Source organism: Chiloscyllium punctatum, chromosome 48, assembly GCF_047496795.1.
Source record: "Chiloscyllium punctatum isolate Juve2018m chromosome 48, sChiPun1.3, whole genome shotgun sequence".
Taxonomy (NCBI): Eukaryota; Metazoa; Chordata; class Chondrichthyes; order Orectolobiformes; family Hemiscylliidae; genus Chiloscyllium; species Chiloscyllium punctatum.
In genome coordinates, this window is record NC_092786.1 from 26,747,373 (window position 1) to 26,765,038 (window position 17,666).

Consider the following 17,666-nt stretch of genomic DNA (forward strand, 5'->3'; position numbering starts at 1 on the left):
CTCTTCCAGCACCACTAATCCAGAATCTGGTTTCCAGCATCTGCAGTCATTGTTTTTACCTCGTTGATAATACACTCCAATCCAGGCAATAATCTGGTAAAAACTTTTGCGCCCTCTCCAACTCTTCCACATCCTTCCTTTAGTGAGGCAGCCAGAACTGCACACAATACTCCAAATGTTGTGTAATTAAAACTTTATACATGTCTTTGCCAACTTTTATACTCATTGCTGGTGAATTCTGTGTGGCAAAGTCAAAGTCTGTCAGAGTTCACTTGCTAGTCAATCAGTACCTTTATTTCATGCAGTATAAATGTTGCATTTCTTGTGAAACATCCTGATAAGTACAAGATTGTAAGCTTTAACAAAATGCATCTTTTTCAGCAATAGCCAAGTTTTCTCCTGTCAAATGACTAAATGATTACATATTGTAAACCTTCATCATTACTCAAAAGAAATACACTAACAGTAGACTTGCTGTAATCTCCACACTCCAGGTTTCAGACACCATGAGCTCCAAATTCCAATTTCAATGGAGTTAGCTCATCAGTTGAACTGCTGTGAGGGTCTGTATGCCAATCTGTATCGAAGCATTGATTGTGTGCCCTAAGTTTGAGCTCCATTCCAACATTGAGACATTAGACAATGTCTGTTTGACATACAGGGAAACTGTTAAAAGTGAGTGACAAGGCATTTGGTCTGATATCAAGACATCCACCATTTCCCCATTGCAAAGATTGGGCCCCAAACACTTCAGTTGGGCTTCTGTATACTCCTTCATCTGTGAATGGAGGCTGTATAGAGAACCCACCAATGCACCAAGCAATTCAATGCACATGTTCTCCTGTAGTCCAGTGCAACAAAGTTCCCCTCATGTCCTGAATCATAAAACTGTACATCACATTTGACCAATCATGTTTACATTGTTGTCTGAAAGGGCTGCTCAATTAGTCCCTTTTCCCATCGTTCTGCAACAGTGTATGTCACTTCCTCTTTGAAAGCCCCCACTGAAACTGTCTCCACTACTCCTCAGCAGCACTTTCCAGACCACAGTCACATATCCTCCCAATTATTTTCCATCTCCGACAAAGCGCAGCATATGAGAAGCCTGTGGGCTGGGATTTGGCAGTTCAGCACATCGGGCAGCTCTTACTGTATCGACACCATCAGTTGGTTAAGCATCCTCATTTATCAAAGATCAAGCCTGGATACTGTACAGTTGGAATGGTAATGTGTATATGGGCTGCATATGTGTCTTTGATCACAGAGCTGACAAGGTCAGTTTGTTATGTTGAATTATTAAATCAAGTAATGGCAAGAAGGTAAGTGGATTAATCAGGATATATTTTGTGGTAGATGGAGAGTTAAATTAGTATAAAAATATCTTTCTCAGCAACTGAAATCTGAATCAATTTTATTAATCAACATTTCAGTTCAAGATTCCTTTTTACTGCTGTTTAGTAGCTGATTTCTATTTATGCATGTGCCATCATAGCAATTGGATGTTTACAAAATACACACAGACTCTTGTACTATGTTTCATAAAGTCCCACTTGTTTTTCAGAATCTCCTTTTTTCTCTGTTCTCTTGCTGATTGGTGAACTAAAAGACTTGGAGATCTGCACATGTTTTATACAATTACAGCAGAGCCCCTGTTGGGTTAGAAAGATGAATAATTAATAGGCTTGTATTACTGGCACAGAGGTTTTGAGCTGTAGCCATGCTCAGAGATCTCCAATTCAACCCCTTTGCTTTTTGCTGGGAAAAATCAGAGGCAATGTTTTCATGTTATGGATTAAAAATGAGAACGCGCAGAGCTAGGCTGAGCTGGGTCAGTCTGGAGGTTATTAGTTAGTGACATCACCATCATGTCACTACATCCCCTTCAGCTGCTGCTGTTGTTACTATTAGTTTAAAACTGCATTAATTTCAAGGTTCCTACCCCTTCCCATCATCCATGGAAATTCTTTGAATAATGGAGGTCACCGTTTTGAATAATTGCCTTAGAAAAAAGTTTGGATACTATTAACTCAAGATTTCAGTTTACTAAAGCTGTTTAACATACCTATTCTGATGTGACATGGTTACTTTTAAAATATTCCTATTGCTGTTAGAGATTGAAAATGGTACCAGCTCCTGAGGCAGAGGCCTGGTGAGTGGAACAGAGGTGTGAGGCTGACCTTAGATAGCAGATGCATGAGAAGACTCTAGCAGTAGTGGTAAAGAAGCTAGAACCAGGTGTTGAAGCAGCAGTCAGACTTGAGATGCAGAACAGAGATGTTGATGTTAATAGTATCGAGATTTTTGCTGAAGGGTGGACAGAATGGGAAGCCTGTACAGAGTTAATAGCGTCTAAGCCTTTTCCTATAGCAATTATTCAAAACCATGACCTCCATTATCCTGGAAAATTCTAGAGATGCTTTGAAGGAATAGGAACCTTGAAATTAGTGCAATCTTGTATAGAAGCAGGTATAGCGTTTTTCCCTATAAAAGCACGCAGGAGAGGAACCCGAGGCACTACAGAGGTAGTGCCTCCCACCCGCCCTCCTCCTCTAACCTAATAATAAGACCCGTTGTAGTAAGTAGGTAAGTGCTGCATTTTGCTTGTTCTATTCTTTAGACCCAGTTTTTTTTAAAAAAAAGGTTACTTTTAGAGGGATGGCAGTGAAGACAGTGCAATGTTCCTCTTGCAACATGTTTGAGGTGAGGGATGCCATGGACGTCCCTGCTGATTACACTTGCAGGAAGTGCACCCATCTCCAGCTCCTCCAAGACCGTGTTAGGGAACTGGAGCTGGAGTTGGATGAACTTAGGATAATTCGGGAGGCAGAGGGGGTCATAGATCGGAGCTTTAGGGAAGTAGTATCTCCAAAGATTGCAGACAGATGGGTGACAGTGAGTGGGACTGGGAGGAAGCAGCCAGTGCAGGGACCCTTGTGCGGCCGTTCCCCTCAAGAACAAGTATACCGTTTTGGATACTTGTGGGGGGGGGGACTTACCAGAGGTAAGTAATGGGGCTCAGGCCTCTGGCACGGAGCCTGTCCCCGTTGCTCAGAAGGGAAGGGTGGAGAAGAGCAGAGCAATAGTAATTGGGGACTCGATAGTTCGGGGCACAGATAGGCGGTTTCGTGGGGGCAAGAGAGAGTCACGTTTGGTATGTTGCCTCCCAGGTGCAAGGGTACGTGATGTCTCAGATCGTGTTTTCCGGGTCCTTAAGGGGGAGGGGGAGCAGCCCGAAGTCGTGGTCCACATTGGCACCAACGACATAGGTAGGAGGAGGGCTGAGGATGTTAGGCAGGCTTTCAGGGAGCTAGGTTAGAAGCTCAGAGTTAGAACGAACAGAGTTGTTGTCTCTGGTTTGTTACCCGTGCCACGTGATAGAGAGTCGAGGAATAGGGAGAGAGAACAGTTAAATGCGTGGCTACAGGGATAGTGCAGGAGGGAGGGATTCCGGTATTTGGATAACTGGGGTTCTTTCTGGGGAAGGTGGGACCTCTATAAACAGGATGGTCTACACCTGAACCTGAGGGGCACCAGTATCCTTGGCGGGAGGTTTGCTAGTGCTCTTTGGGGGAGGTTTAAACTAACTCTGCAGGGGCATGGGAACCTAGACTGTAGCTTTAGGGTGCAGGACCTGGAGTGTAGGGAGTTAGGAACAAGGCATCGATCTCGAAGGAGGGTGCCGGTAAACAGGAAAGTGGCTTGAAGTGTGTATACTTCAATGCAAGAAGTATACGAAATAAGGGAGGTGAACTTGCAGTGTGGGTTGGTACCTGGGACTTCGATGTTGTGGCTATTACGGAGACATGAGTAGAGCAGGGACAGGATTGGCTGTTGCAGGTTCCAGGGTTTAAATGTTTTAGTAGGGTCAGAAGTGGGGGTAAAAGAGGGGAAGGTGTGGCATTGCTTGTTAAAGATAGTATTACAGCGGTGGAAAGGACGATGGATGAAGACTCGCCATCTGAGGTAGTCTGGGCTGAGGTTAGGAATAGGAAAGGTGAGGTCACCCTGTTAGGAGTCTTTTACAGGCCTCCTATAAGTCCTAGAAATGTAGAAGAAAGGATTGCGAGGATGATTCAGAAGAAGAGTGAAAGTAAAAGGGTGGTTGTTATGGGGGACTTTAACTTTCCTGATATTGATTGGGAAAGCTATAGCTCAAGTTTGTTAGATGGGTCAGTGTTTGTCCAATGTGTGCAGGAGGGTTTCCTGACACAATATGTAGATAGGCCAACAAGAGGTGAGGCCATACTGGATTTGGTTCTGGGTAACGAGCCAGGCCAGGTGTTAGAATTAGAGGTAAGTGAGCACTTTGGGGACAGTGACCACAATTCGGTGACTTTTACTCTAGTGATGGAGAGGGATAAGTGTGCACTGCAGGGCAAGAGTTATAGCTGGGGGCAGGGAAATTATGATGCGGTGAGGCATGACTTAGGATGCCTGGCTTGGAAAAGTAGGCTTCAAGGCAAGGGCGTAATTGATATGTGGAGCTTGTCCAAGGAGCAACTATTGAGTGTCCTTGATAAGTATGTACCTGTCAGGCAGGGAGGAAAGGGTCGTGTGAGGGAGCCGTGGTTTAATAAGGAATTGGAATCCCTTGTGAAAGGGAAGAGGGCGGTCTATGTAAAGATGAGGTGTGAAAGTTCAATTGGGGCGATTGAGAGTTATAAGGTAGCCAGGAAGGACCTGAAGAGAGAGCTAAGAGCAGCAAGGAGGGGACATGAAAGGTCCTTAGTTGGTAGGATTAGGGAAAACCCTAAGGCTTTCTATAGGTATGTCAGGAATAAAAGAATGACTAGGGTAGGAATAGGTCCAGTCAAGGATAGTAGTGGGAAGTTGCGTGTGGAGGCTGAAGAGATTGGGGAGACACTGAATGAATACTTTTCATCAGTATTCACTCAGGAACAGGACATTGTTGCCGATGTGAATACTGAGTCACAATTAATTAGAATGGTCAGCTTTGAGGTATGTAGGGAAGAGGTGTTGGAAATTCTGGAAAGGCTGAAAATAGATAAGTCCCCTGTGCCTGATAGCATTTATCCTAGGATTCTCTGGGAAGCAAGGGAGGAGATTGCAGAGCCATTGGCCTTGATTTTTATGTCCTCGTTGTCTACAGGAATAGTGCCAGAAGACTGGAGGCTAGCAAATGTGGTTCCCTTGTTCAAGAAGGGGAGTAGGGATAACCCGAGTAACTATAGGTCGGTGAGTCTCACTTCTGTTGTGGGCAAAGTCTTAGAGAAAATTGTAAGGGATAGGATTTATGAACATCTGAATACGAATAATGTGATCAAGGATAGTCAGCATGGTTTTGTGAAGGGCAGGTCGTGCCTCACAAACCTTATTGAATTCTTTGAAAAGGTGACTAAGGAGGTGGACGAGGGGAAAGCGGTAGATGTGGTGTATATGGATTTTAGTAAGGCGTTTGATAAGGTTCCCCATGGTCGGCTACTGCAAAAAATACGGAGGTATGGCATTGAGGGTGAGTTGGAGGTTTGGATTTGGAATTGGCTGGCTGGAAGAAGACAGAGCGTAGTAGTTGATGGTAAAGGTTCATCTTGGAGTGCCGTTACTAGCGGTGTTCCGCAAGGATCTGTTTTGGGACCATTGCTGTTTGTCATTTTTATAAATGACCTGGAGGAGAGGTTAGAAGGTTGGGTGAGCAAGTTTGCGGATGATACAAAAGTCAGAGGAGTTGTTGACAGTGAGGAAGGATGTGGCAGGTTACAGCGGGATATAGATAAGCTGCAGAGCTGGGCAGAAAGGTGGCAAATGGAGTTCAATGTAGCTAAGTGTGAGGTGATTCACTTTGGTCAGAGTAACAAGAAGATGGGGTACTGGGCTAATGGTCAGATACTTGGTAGTGTGGAAGAGCAGAGGGATCTTGGTGTCCATGTACACAGATCTTTGAAAGTTGCCACCCAGGTAAATAGTGCGGTGAGAAGGCATATGGTGTACTGGGCTTTATTGGTAGAGGAATTGAATTTTGGAGTCCTGAGGTCATGTTGCAGTTGTATAAGACTCTGGTGTGGCCGCATCTGGAGTATTGTGTGCAGTTTTGGTCGCCATACTATAGGAAGGATGTGGAGGCACTGGAACGGGTGCAGAGGAGGTTTACCAGGATGTTGCCTGGTATGGTAGGAAGATCGTATGAGGAAAGGCTGAGGCACTTGGGGTTGTTTTCATTGGAGAAAAGAAGGTTTAGGGGTGACTTGATAGGGGTGTACAAGATGATTAGGGGTTTAGATAGGGTTGACCGTGAGAACCTTTTTTCCACGTATGGAGTCAGGTATTACAAGGGGGCATAGCTTTAAATTAAGGGGTGGTAGGTATAGGACAGATGTTAGGGGTAGGTTCTTTACTCAGCGAGTCGTGAGTTCATGGAATGCCCTGCCAGTAGCAGTGGTGGACTCTCCCTCTTTATGGGCATTTAAGCGGGCATTGGATAGGCATATGGAGGTTATTGGGCTAGTGTAGGTTAGGTGGGCTTGGATCGGCGCAACATCGAGGGCCAAAGGGCCTGTACTGCGCTGTATTCTTCTATGTTCTATGTTCTATGTTGAACCTGTCATAAAAACAGTTGTAGTTTAAGGGGATGTAGTGATGTGGTGATATCACAAACTAATAATCCAGAGAAGATTGAACCAGTTTAGCCTGGCTCTATTTATCCTCACTATGAACATTAGCTTCTCTAATTTGTCTCATTTTCTTCAAACACGTGGTATCCACATGGGCTTTAGTCTGCTCCTATGTGTTGCAGGTGGAAATACAGTTTGGAGACAATTCAGCTGGGAGTCCACATATTGACTCTGGACTTTGAATGCTTGTGGAATCAAATGAAATGTGGACAAGGAAAACCTCTGCTGATTACCACCTATTGCACCTGCCTCCTAGATAATTCAGTTCTCCTCCATTTTGGACATCAGGTGGAAGAAACACAGGGTGCAAAGGCAAGGAATGCACTCTACTGAGGGAGTTGAATGCCCATTAGCAAGAGTGGCTCAGGAACAGCACTCCTGACTGAGCTGGCTGAGATCTTAAGGAAATAGTTTTTAGACTGAGCCCGCAGCTGATGATGAGGGAACCAGTAAGAGAGAAGAAAGATTGACTTGAGCTTGTCCTCACCATCAACCTGTCATCAATGCATCTGTCCATGACTGCCATAGTAGGGATGACAACTGCACAGGCCTGGTGAGGATGAAGTCCCATCTTCGCATTGGGGATGCCATACATCATTTATGTGGCACTCTCACTGTGCTAAAAGTCATAGATCTAGCAATTCAAAATAGGAAATCAGTGAGTCACTGTGGGCTATCAGTAGGCACCAGAGTTGTATTCAAATGTAAGGTGTAAACTCATGGTCTGGCATTAACCATCAAGTCAGGGAATCACCTCTGGCTTAATGAAGAATGCAGGAGAGCATGCTAGGAGAAGCACCAGGCATACCTGAAAATTAGATGCCATTCTGGTGGTGCTATAGCTATTTGTGTGCCAAACAGTGCAATAGACAGAGGTAAGAGCTGAAAATGTGTTGCTGGAAAAGCGCAGCAGGTCAGGCAGCATCCAAGGAACAGGAGAAGGGCTGATGCCTGAAACGTTGATTCTCCTGTTCCTTGGATGCTGCCTGACCTGCTGCGCTTTTCCAGCAACACATTTTCAGCTCTGATCTCCAGCATCTGCAGTCCTCACTTTCTCCTCAATAGACAGAGGTAACCAAGCTTGTAATTAACAGCTCCGTATTCCTGCCATATTCAGTTACACATAGGTGTGAACTATCAAACTAGTAATTGGGGGAGGAGGCTCCCCAAATATCCCCCAATGGGAGAATCCATCATATCAATTCTTCCATCTTCAGCCATAAGTGATAAGTGGATAGTCCGTCTTAGCCTCATACCGAGGTCTCTAGCATCACAGATTCAATCTGATTCACTCAATGTGATATCCAGAAGTTGCTGAAGACATTGGTTACTGCAAAGTTTGCACCCTATTAACATTCAGTAATTGTACTAAAGGTTTGTGCTCCAAAACCTATCACACCCCTTGCTAAGCTTCACAGCCCTGTGTAAAATTGTGCAGGTATATCCAGTCCACAAGAAGCCAAATAAAATCCAGGGTAAGAGAGATCCTGATGAGGTAGAATTGGCTGTTGTCAGTACAGTATTCATGTGAAGCATGGAAATGAGAAATGGGAGAAAGCCATCTCTGGGGATACTAGAGGCAAAGGTGCATTGTGAGCATAAAGTAGTAAGAGTATGAACATGGAGCAATAACTACTTAGCACTTCATTCTAAAATGACATCACTTTTCACTAAAGCTGAGACTGCATGATTCTTTAACCTTGAGTCATGAAGCTTTTCCCAGCTGTTGCCAACACCGTGAATTTAGAACCACCTTACAGAGAAGTTTTGTGCTGAAAGATCCTTGCATATCATGAAGAGTAAATCGTCAACCCAATTCAATTGGATTTAACACCTAAGGTGCAGCAATAAAAATATAAATGTGTCACTCAACTATATTTCACATTTCTTAACCCAGAAGAAGGATAAATAGTTCATGTAATGGAGGCAGAAGGCATCTACTGTAACACCATGAATTTGAGGATCTGAATAATGCCTTTGTTTGCAGAGACAGTTCCTGAGATTATGGGAAGCAAACAGTCAGGGTTGAGCAGCCTACCCTGCGATCAGTGCCCAACCCTCAAAAGCATTCAGGTGGCATACAGTGCAGGAGAGATGGAAAGAGCTCAACAGCTTGCCAGACTCTATTTGGAGGCAAACTGCCAAGTGGAGAAGGTAAGAATTTAAAATAACCTTTCATTGATTGGAAGTTTATTCTTTGGCATTGATTGGAATGTATGTGTGTTGTGGGTGAGGTGGGGGTAGGGTGGTAAATACAACTCCCTTAAGCCGATCCACCATCTACAAGGCACAACTCAGGACTGTATTGGAATATTCTTCACTTGCCTGGAGATGAGTACAGCTACACTCAAGAGGTTTGGTACTAACCAGAACAACACAGCCACTTCAAGGTGGTCTTTAGAGTGTCAATCAGGAATTCTCACTTGGAGGTGTGTACTAAATACTGCTAAAAAAACCAAAGTATGGACCGCTGTAATTTACTCCTATTTAGGACCATTGGAAATCATTCTCCAGCTGGTTTCATTAAAAATACTGCACAGAAGCTTGTTATCCCACTCTCCTGTAAATTTTTCTCCTTCAAGTATTTATCCTGTAATGTCTTGAATGTTATTTTTGAACCTGCTTCTACCATCCTGTCAGACAGTGTATTCCAGATTACAGTAACTGGCTGTGCTTCAAGGAAAATCTCTGCTCCCATGGTTCATTTCTTAATCACCAGAAACCCATTATTATAACTCCTGCCACTAAACTCAATTTTGCCTTACTTTCTATATCAAAACTGTTCATTAATTTGATCCAATCTGTTAATTCTCCACTTAATGCTCTCAATGCTAAGCTGGATAATGTCCAACTTCTCCAGTAACTGCAATTAAATAGGATTTATCTTTATTTATTTAGATATATTTATACTAGTGCATTACAATGGCATATGAGCTACAAACCTCTAACTAAAGTGAATCCATAAACCGTACAAGGAGAGGATTATTAGACGAGGTTGTATGATGATTTTCCTACACCTTTCCTGTACCTCAATCATTTAAACTTAGCTGATGTGAACCACCTTTTACTATCCGTCCAAAATAAATTAATTGTTATATTGACCAAACCAATCACATTTGGATTGCTGTGTACTGAGTAAATCTGCCAGTCACTCTTACTTGATTCTGGGAATTGCTGGGCATAAGATATAGCTGCAGCCAAAAGCCATATAACCCCTTGAACTAGACTTGGCATTCAGTAACACCAGGGCTGATCATATGACCATAGGAAATAGGAACAGGATTAGGCCATTTGACCCCCTCCAGCCTGCTGCACCATTCAATGGGATTGTGCCTTATCTGACATTCTTCACATCCACTTTCCTGTCTTTCCCTATAAACCTTGATTCCCTATTGATCAAGAATCTATCTATTTATTTCAACCTTAAACGTAGTTGAGGATTCTGCCCCTACAACTATCAGTGGCAAGGAGTTCCACAGACTTTCGACCCTCTTTGTCTCTGTGTAAATTTGCACCCCTTTATTCTGTGATGACAACCTCTGGTGCGAGACTCTCCCATGAAATCTTGTCAGCATTTACCCTGTCAAGTCCCTCAAGAATCCGATATATTTCAATGAGATCACCTCTCATTCTTCTCAATTCCAGTGAGTATTATTTTTAAAAAAACGTATTCTTTTTTTTTAATGGGATGTGGGCATTGTTGGCCAGTATTTATTGCTTTTGAGAAGGTGAGGATGAGCAGTTTTCTTGACCGCTGCGATCCACCTGCTGTGGTTTGACCCACAATGCCATTAGGAGAGAATTCCAGGATGCAATAATGAAGGAACAGTGATATATTTCCAAGTCAGGATGGTGGATGGCTTGGAGGGGGACTTGAAGGTGATGGTATTCCCAGTTATCTGCTAGATGTAGGTTTGGAAGGTGCTCCTTGAAGATCTTTAGTGAATTTCTGCAGTGTACCTTGTAAATAGTACTAACTGCTGCTACTGAGCAACAGTGGTGGAAGGGAGTGGATACTTGCAGATGTAGTACCAATCAGGTGGGCTGCTTTGACCTGGATGGTCTCGAAGCTTCTTGAGTGTTTTGGACATGCACTCATCCAGGCAAGTGGGGAGTATTCCATCACACTCCTGACTTGTGCCTTGTAGGCAAAAGTGAGAACTTCAGATGCTGGAAACCAGATTCTAGATTAGAGCGGTGCTGGAAAATCACAGCAGGTCAGGCAGCATCCGAGGAGCAGGAAAATCGACATTTTGGGCAAAAGCCCTTTGGGAGTTAGGAGTTGAGTTACTTGCTGCAATATTCCTAACCTCTGACCTGCTCTTGTAGCCACTGTGCTTATGTGGTGAATCCAGCTGAATTTCTGATCAATGATAACTCCCAGGATGTTGATGGTGGGGGATTCAGTAATGGTAATACCATTGAATGTCAAGGGGCGGTGGTTAGATTGTCTCTCGTTAGTGATGGTCATAGCCTGGCATTTGTGTCGGGTGAATGTTACTTATCACTTGTCAACCCAAGCCTGAATGATGTCCAAATCTTGTTGCATTTGGACATTGATTGCTTTAGTGTCAGAAGAATCACATTTGTTCTGAACATTGCGCAATCTTCAGCGAACATTCCCACTTCTGACCTTATGATGGAGGAAAAATCATTGATGAAGCAACTGAAGATGGTTGGGCCAAGGACACTTTCCTCAGGAACTCCTGCAGAGGTGTCCTGGAGCTGAGATGACTGACCTCCAACAACCACGACCATTGTCCTATGTGTCAAGTATGACTCTAACCACCGGATACTTTGCCCCTTGATACCCATTAATTTCAGTTTTGCTCGGGCTCCTTGATGCCAAACTTGATCGAATGCAGCTTTGATGTCAAGGGCTATCGCTTTCACCACACCTCTGGACTTTGGGTCTTTTGTCCATGTTTGAACCAAGGCTGTAATGAGGTCAGGAGCTGAGTGGTCTTGACAGAACTCAAACTGGCATCACTGGGCAGGTTATTGTTGCGCAGCTGCTGCTTGATAGCACTGTTGATGACACCTTCTATCACTTTACTGATGATCGAGAGTAGACTGATGGGGTGGTAATTGGCCCGGTTGGATTTGTCCTGCTCTTTATGTAGAGGATATAGTTGGGCAATTTTCCACATTGTCGTGTAGACGCCAGTGTTGTAACTGTACTGGAACAGCTATGCCAGGGTAGAGGCAAGCTCTGGAGCACAAGTCTTCAACCCTGTCACTGGAATGTTGTCAGGGCTCGGAGCTGTTGCAGTATCCAGTACCTCCAACCACTTCTTGATATCACGTGGAGTGAATTGAATTGGCTGAAGACTGGTATCTCTTATGCAAGGGACCACTGTAGAAGGCCGAGATGGATCATCCACTCAGCACTTCTGGCTGAAGATTGCTGCGAAAACTTCAGCCTTATCTTTTGCACTGACGTGCTGGGCTCATCCATCATTGAGTATGGGGATATTTTGGAGTTTCCTTCTTCAGTGAGTTGTTTAATCGTCCACCACCATTCATGATCGGATGTGGCAGGATTGCAGAGCTTAGATCTGATCCGTTGGTTGTGGGATTGCTTAGCTCTGTTGATCACTTGCTGCTTATGCTGTTTGGCATGCAAGTAGTCCTGTTTGGTGGCTTCACCAGGTTGACCCCTCATCTTCAAGTCTGCCTGGTGCTGCTCCTGGCATGCTCTTATCCACTCTCAGTTGAACTATTTGATCCCCTGGTTTGATGGTAATGGTTGAGTGGGGGCTATATCAGGCCATGAGGTTACAGATTGTGCTGGAGTACAGTTCTGCTGTTGTTGATGTCCAACAGCGCCTCATGGATACCCAGTCTTGAGTTACTAAATCTATTCAAAGTCTGTCTTATTCAGCATGGTGAGAGTGCCACACAACATGATGGCGGTTATTCTCAATATAAAGGCTGGACCTTGTCTCCACAAGGACTGTGCAGCAGTCACTCTTACCAATATGGTCACAGATAGATAGATTCATTTGCAGCAGCGTATTGGTAAGGATGAGGTCAATTACATTTTTCCCTCTTGTTGGTTCCTTCACCAGCCGCCACAGACCTAGTCTCGCAGCTATATCCTTTAGGACCCGACCATTCGATCAATATTATTGCTGCGGAGCCACTCTTGGTAGTGAACATTGAAATTCCCCACCCAGAGTCCATTTTGTGCCGTTGCCATCCTCAGTGCTTCCTCTAAGTGTTTTTCAACATGGAGGAGTACGGATTCATCAGCTGAGGGAGGACGGTACATGGCAATCAGCAGAACATTTCCATGTCCATGTTTAACCTAAAGCAACGAGACTTCAGGGGGTCCAGAGTCAATGTTGAAGACTCCCAGAGTAACTCTCTCCTGGCTGAATACCATTGTGCCATCAACTCTACTGGGTCTATCCTGCTGGTGAGACAGTACATGTCCAGGGGTGGTAATGATGGTGTCTGGGACATAGTCATACTCATGGAATTTTCCCTTACAATCAATGTCAGGCTGTTGCTTGGCTTCTCCAAATTTTGGCATTAACCCCCAGATGTTAGTGAGGAGGACTTAGCAGAGTCGACAGGGCTGTTTCTGCCATTGTCTTTTCTGGTGCCTGGGTCGATGCTAGGTCATAGAGTCATAGAGACGTACAGCACTGAAACAGCCCTTTGGTCCAACTCACCCATGCTGACCAGATATCCTAAACTAATCTAGTCTCATTTGCCAGCAGTTGGCCCATGTCCCTTTTAACCCTTCCTATTCATATACTCCATTCGAATATCTTTGAAATGTTGTGAATGTACCAGCCTCTACCACTTCCTCTGGCAGCTCATTCCATACACGCACCACCCTTTACATGAAAAAGTTTTAAATTTCTCCCTTCTCACCCAAAACCTACGCCCTCTAGTTCTGGACTCCCTCACCCCAAGAAAAAGATCTTGTCTATTTACCTATCCATGCCCCTCATGATTTTATAAACATTTATGAAGTCATCCCTCAGCCTCTGACGCTCCAGGGAATACAGTTCTAGTCTATTCAGCCTCTCCCTGTAGCTCAAACTCTCCAACCCTAGCAATATCATTGTAAATCTGTTCTGAACCCTTTAAAATTTCATAACTTGCAGAATTGCATGCAATATTCCAAAAGTGGCTTAACCAATGTCTTGTACAGCCACAACATGACCTCCCAACTCCTATACTCAATGCTCTGAACAATGAAGGAAAGCATACACTATCCTATCTACTAGTGATTCCACTTTCAAGGAGCTATGAACCTGCACTCCAAAGTCTCTTTGTTCAGCAACACTCCCCAGGACTTTACCATTAAGTGTATAAGTCCTGCCCTGATTTGCCTTTCCAAAATTTAATACCTACATTTATCTAAATTAAACTTCATCTGCCACTCCTTGGCCCATTGACCCATCTGATCAAGATTCTGTTATACTCTGAGTAACCTTCCTCGCTGTCCACTACACCTCCAATGTTGGTGTTATCTGCAAACTTACTGATTATACCTCCTCCCTGCACATCCAAATCATTTATATAATTGACAAAAAGCAGTGGACACAGTCATAATGCTTGCAGCACACCACTGGTCACGGTCTCCAGTCCGAAAGGCAACCCTCCAGTGCCATCTTCTATCTTTGAGCCAATTCTGTATCCAAAATGGATAGTTCTGTCTGTATTCCATGAGATCTCGCCTTGCTAACCAGTCTCCGATGAGATGTCAAATAAAGATCACGTCCACCACTCTGACCTCATCAATCCTCTTTGTTACTCCTTCAAAAAACTCAATCATGACTTCCCACGCACAAAGCCATGCTGACTACTCCTAATGGTTTCTTGCCTTTCCAAACACATGTAAATCCTGTCCCTCAGGATTCACTCCAAAACCTGCCCACATCCAGTATCAGGCTCCCCGGTCTATAGTTCCCTGGCTTTTCTTTACTACCTTTCTTCAATAGTGGCATCACATTAGCCAACCTCCATTCTTCCAGCAGCTCGCTTGTGACTATTGATGATACAAATATCTCAGCAAGGGGCCCAGCAATCACTTCCCACAGGGCTTTATCCACCTTTATGGATATTAAGACATTCAGCACCACCACTTATGTTATATGGACATTTTTAAAGATGTCACCATTTATTTCCTCACATTCTAATTTCTTCCACAGTAAACACTGATGCAAGTGATCCATCTGGTTTAATTTCTTTTAGACTTTGTAGCAATTGGCACAACTGAATGGCTTGCTCGGCCATTTCAGAAGGCAACTTTGAGTCAACCACATTGCCTTTGTACATATGACAATTCATCCATACAAAGATCATCCTAGTGAGCCTTCTCTGAACTGCCTCAAATGAAATTTTTTTAGCACAAGGGAATCAGGCCTGCTCTCAGTACTCCAGGTGTGGGCTCGCTAGTATCTTGTACAGTCGCAGTAAGACTTTTCCGATCTTCTACTCAACCACCCCCCACTGAATTTATCCCAGTCTTCAGGGCTATCACTGGCTTTGGTTATTATCTTTCAACTTAATATTATCCTTAACTTCCTTGATTAGCCCCGGTTGGTTTATCCCTCTCTTAGAATCTTTCCTCCTTACTGTGATGTATTTTTGTTGAGAGAGTCATGAATTATCTCCTTAAATGTCTGCCACTGCTTGTTTCATGTCATTCCTGCTAGTCTATTCACCTTGCTGTTCCCCCAGCCAAGCTGTGCCAGCAGAACTGGATCACTGACATTGAAAAATATGGAATATTGCCAAGGTATGTCCTGTATAGAAAAAGCAGGACAAATCCAACTCGGCCAATTACCGTCGCATCAATCTACTCACAAACGTCAAAAAAGTGATAGAAGGTGTCATTACCAAGGAGTATCTGTTCGTGACTCCCAGTTTGGATTCCGTCAGAGCCACTCAGCTGGGTAAAAAAGCTGAATTCCAGAGGTGACGTGAGATGGATAACCCTTGACATCAAGGCTAAATTTGATTGAGCGTGGCATCAAGGAGCCCTGGCAAAACCAGAATCAATAGATATTGGGAGAAGACTCTCCATTGGTTGAAGTCATACCTGACACATAGGCAGGTGGTATTGGTTGTTGGAGGTCAGTCATCTCAGCAGGAGTTCGTTAGGGTAGTATCCCAGGCCCAACAATCTTCAGCTGCTTCATCAGAGACCTTCTCTCCATCACAAAGTCAGAAGTGGGGATGTTCTCCAATAGTGGTGCAATGTTGAGCACAATTTGTGACTCCTCAAATACTGAAGCAATCCGTGTTAAAGCAACAAAATCTGGATAATATCCAGGCTTGGGCTGACAAGTGGCAAGTAACATTTGTGCCATACAAATGATAGGCTATAACCATCGCCAATAAGAGACAATCTAACTACCATCCCATGCCATTCAATGGTGATACCAACACTGAATCCCTCACTATCAACCTCCTTGGGGTTAGTATTGACCAGAATCTGAACTGGACTTGCCACATACACACAGTGGCTATAAGAGCAGGTCAGAGGTTAGGAATACCGTCAAGATTAGAGTGGTGTTGGTCAGGCAGCATCTGAGGAACAGGAAAATTGACATTTCAGGCAAAAACCCTTCATTAGGAATGAGGCAGGGAGCCTCCGGGGTGATCAACAGAACTAAGAAATCCAATAGCTCTGCTGTTTTGCCACCTCCAGTGTGAATGGGGTGGACAATTAACTCATTGGAGGAGAAGATACCATAAATATCCTCTTCAATGTCAGTCCAAAATGCAAAGTTGAATTTCCAAGTACCTTCAGTCAGAGATGCCGAGTGGATGATGTATCTTGACCTTCTCCAGAAGTCCCCAGCGTCACAGATGCCTGTCTTTAGCCAATTCAATTCCCGCCACATGATATGAAGTAACAGCCGAAGGCACTGAACTGGCCCTGACAAACTTCTGACAATGTGACTTGTGCACCCCTGGCCAAGGCAGGCAAAAGTACATTCACTTTCAGCTCTGAGCAAGAGTCACTTGACCCAAAATGTTAACTCTGATTTCTCTCTACAGATGCTGCCAGACCTGCTGAGCTTTTCCAGCAATTTCTGTTTTTGTTTCTGATTTACAGCATTCACAGTTCTTTTGATTTTTATTTAACATGGAAAATCATCGAGCAATATTCTGTACAGATAAAGCAGACAAATCTAACCTAGCCACTTATTGTCTTATCTGTCTACTCTGCATCATCGTCAAAGTGATTGGGAGGTGTTATCGATAGCACTGTGAAGCAGCATGCCTGCTTGGCTTCTGATAATTTTGTATCAAGTTTTTATCGCCATGCTTCAAGCATGGACAACAGAGCTTGAACTTGGAGAATTGCCAATAAATCAGGGATAATTTGCATGAATTTATTAAGGGGAAGTTGTGTTTGACATTTTTGATTACATTTTTTGAGGAGATCGCTAGGAGTGTTGATGAGGGTATCGCATTTGATATGGTCCACATGAACATAAGCAAGGCTTTTGATAAGGCCCCTCATAGCCGACTGGTCTAGAATATAAAGACCTATGGGATCCAAGGTGAAGTGACAGTCTCGATCCAAAATTGGCTCAGTGACATGAAGCAGGGGGTTTAACAGATTACTGCTTCTGCTACTGCTACTGAATGGAAGTCTGTCTCTCGTGGGGTTCCACAGAGCTCAGTGTTGGAGCACCTATTATTTATGGTGTACGTTAATGATTCAAATATAGGGGGGTACAACTAAAATATCTTGGATAACATGAAAATCGATAGAATTGAAAATATCTAGGAGGATACCTGTTAATACAGGAGGATGTCAACCGTCTGGTTATGAAGCAAAACAATTGTTAGATTTCTGTTACGTGAAAGTATTAAAGGATATAAGGCTAAGACTGACAAATTCAGTTAGATCACAAATGAGCTGTGATCTCAGTGAAGGGTGGAAAAGTACTGAAGGATTAAATAGTTGAGTCCTGTTTCTATGGTCATAGAGTGATTGAGTGTTACAGCACAGAAAGAAACCCTGTAGACTATTGAGTTCACCCAAGTCATAAAGCG

The 17,666-nt window shown here is 43.8% G+C and overlaps 1 protein-coding gene across 1 annotated transcript in view; it reads left to right on the forward strand.

Moving 5' to 3' along the window:
• Positions 1-17,666, forward strand: part of lrrk1 (leucine-rich repeat kinase 1) — a 258,601-nt gene that overhangs the window by 64,502 nt on the left and 176,433 nt on the right. Inside the window, exon 3 of the mRNA XM_072564899.1 lies at positions 8,617-8,783. Within this exon, the coding sequence (XP_072421000.1) occupies positions 8,617-8,783 (167 nt within the window). The remainder of the gene's footprint in view (positions 1-8,616; positions 8,784-17,666) is intronic.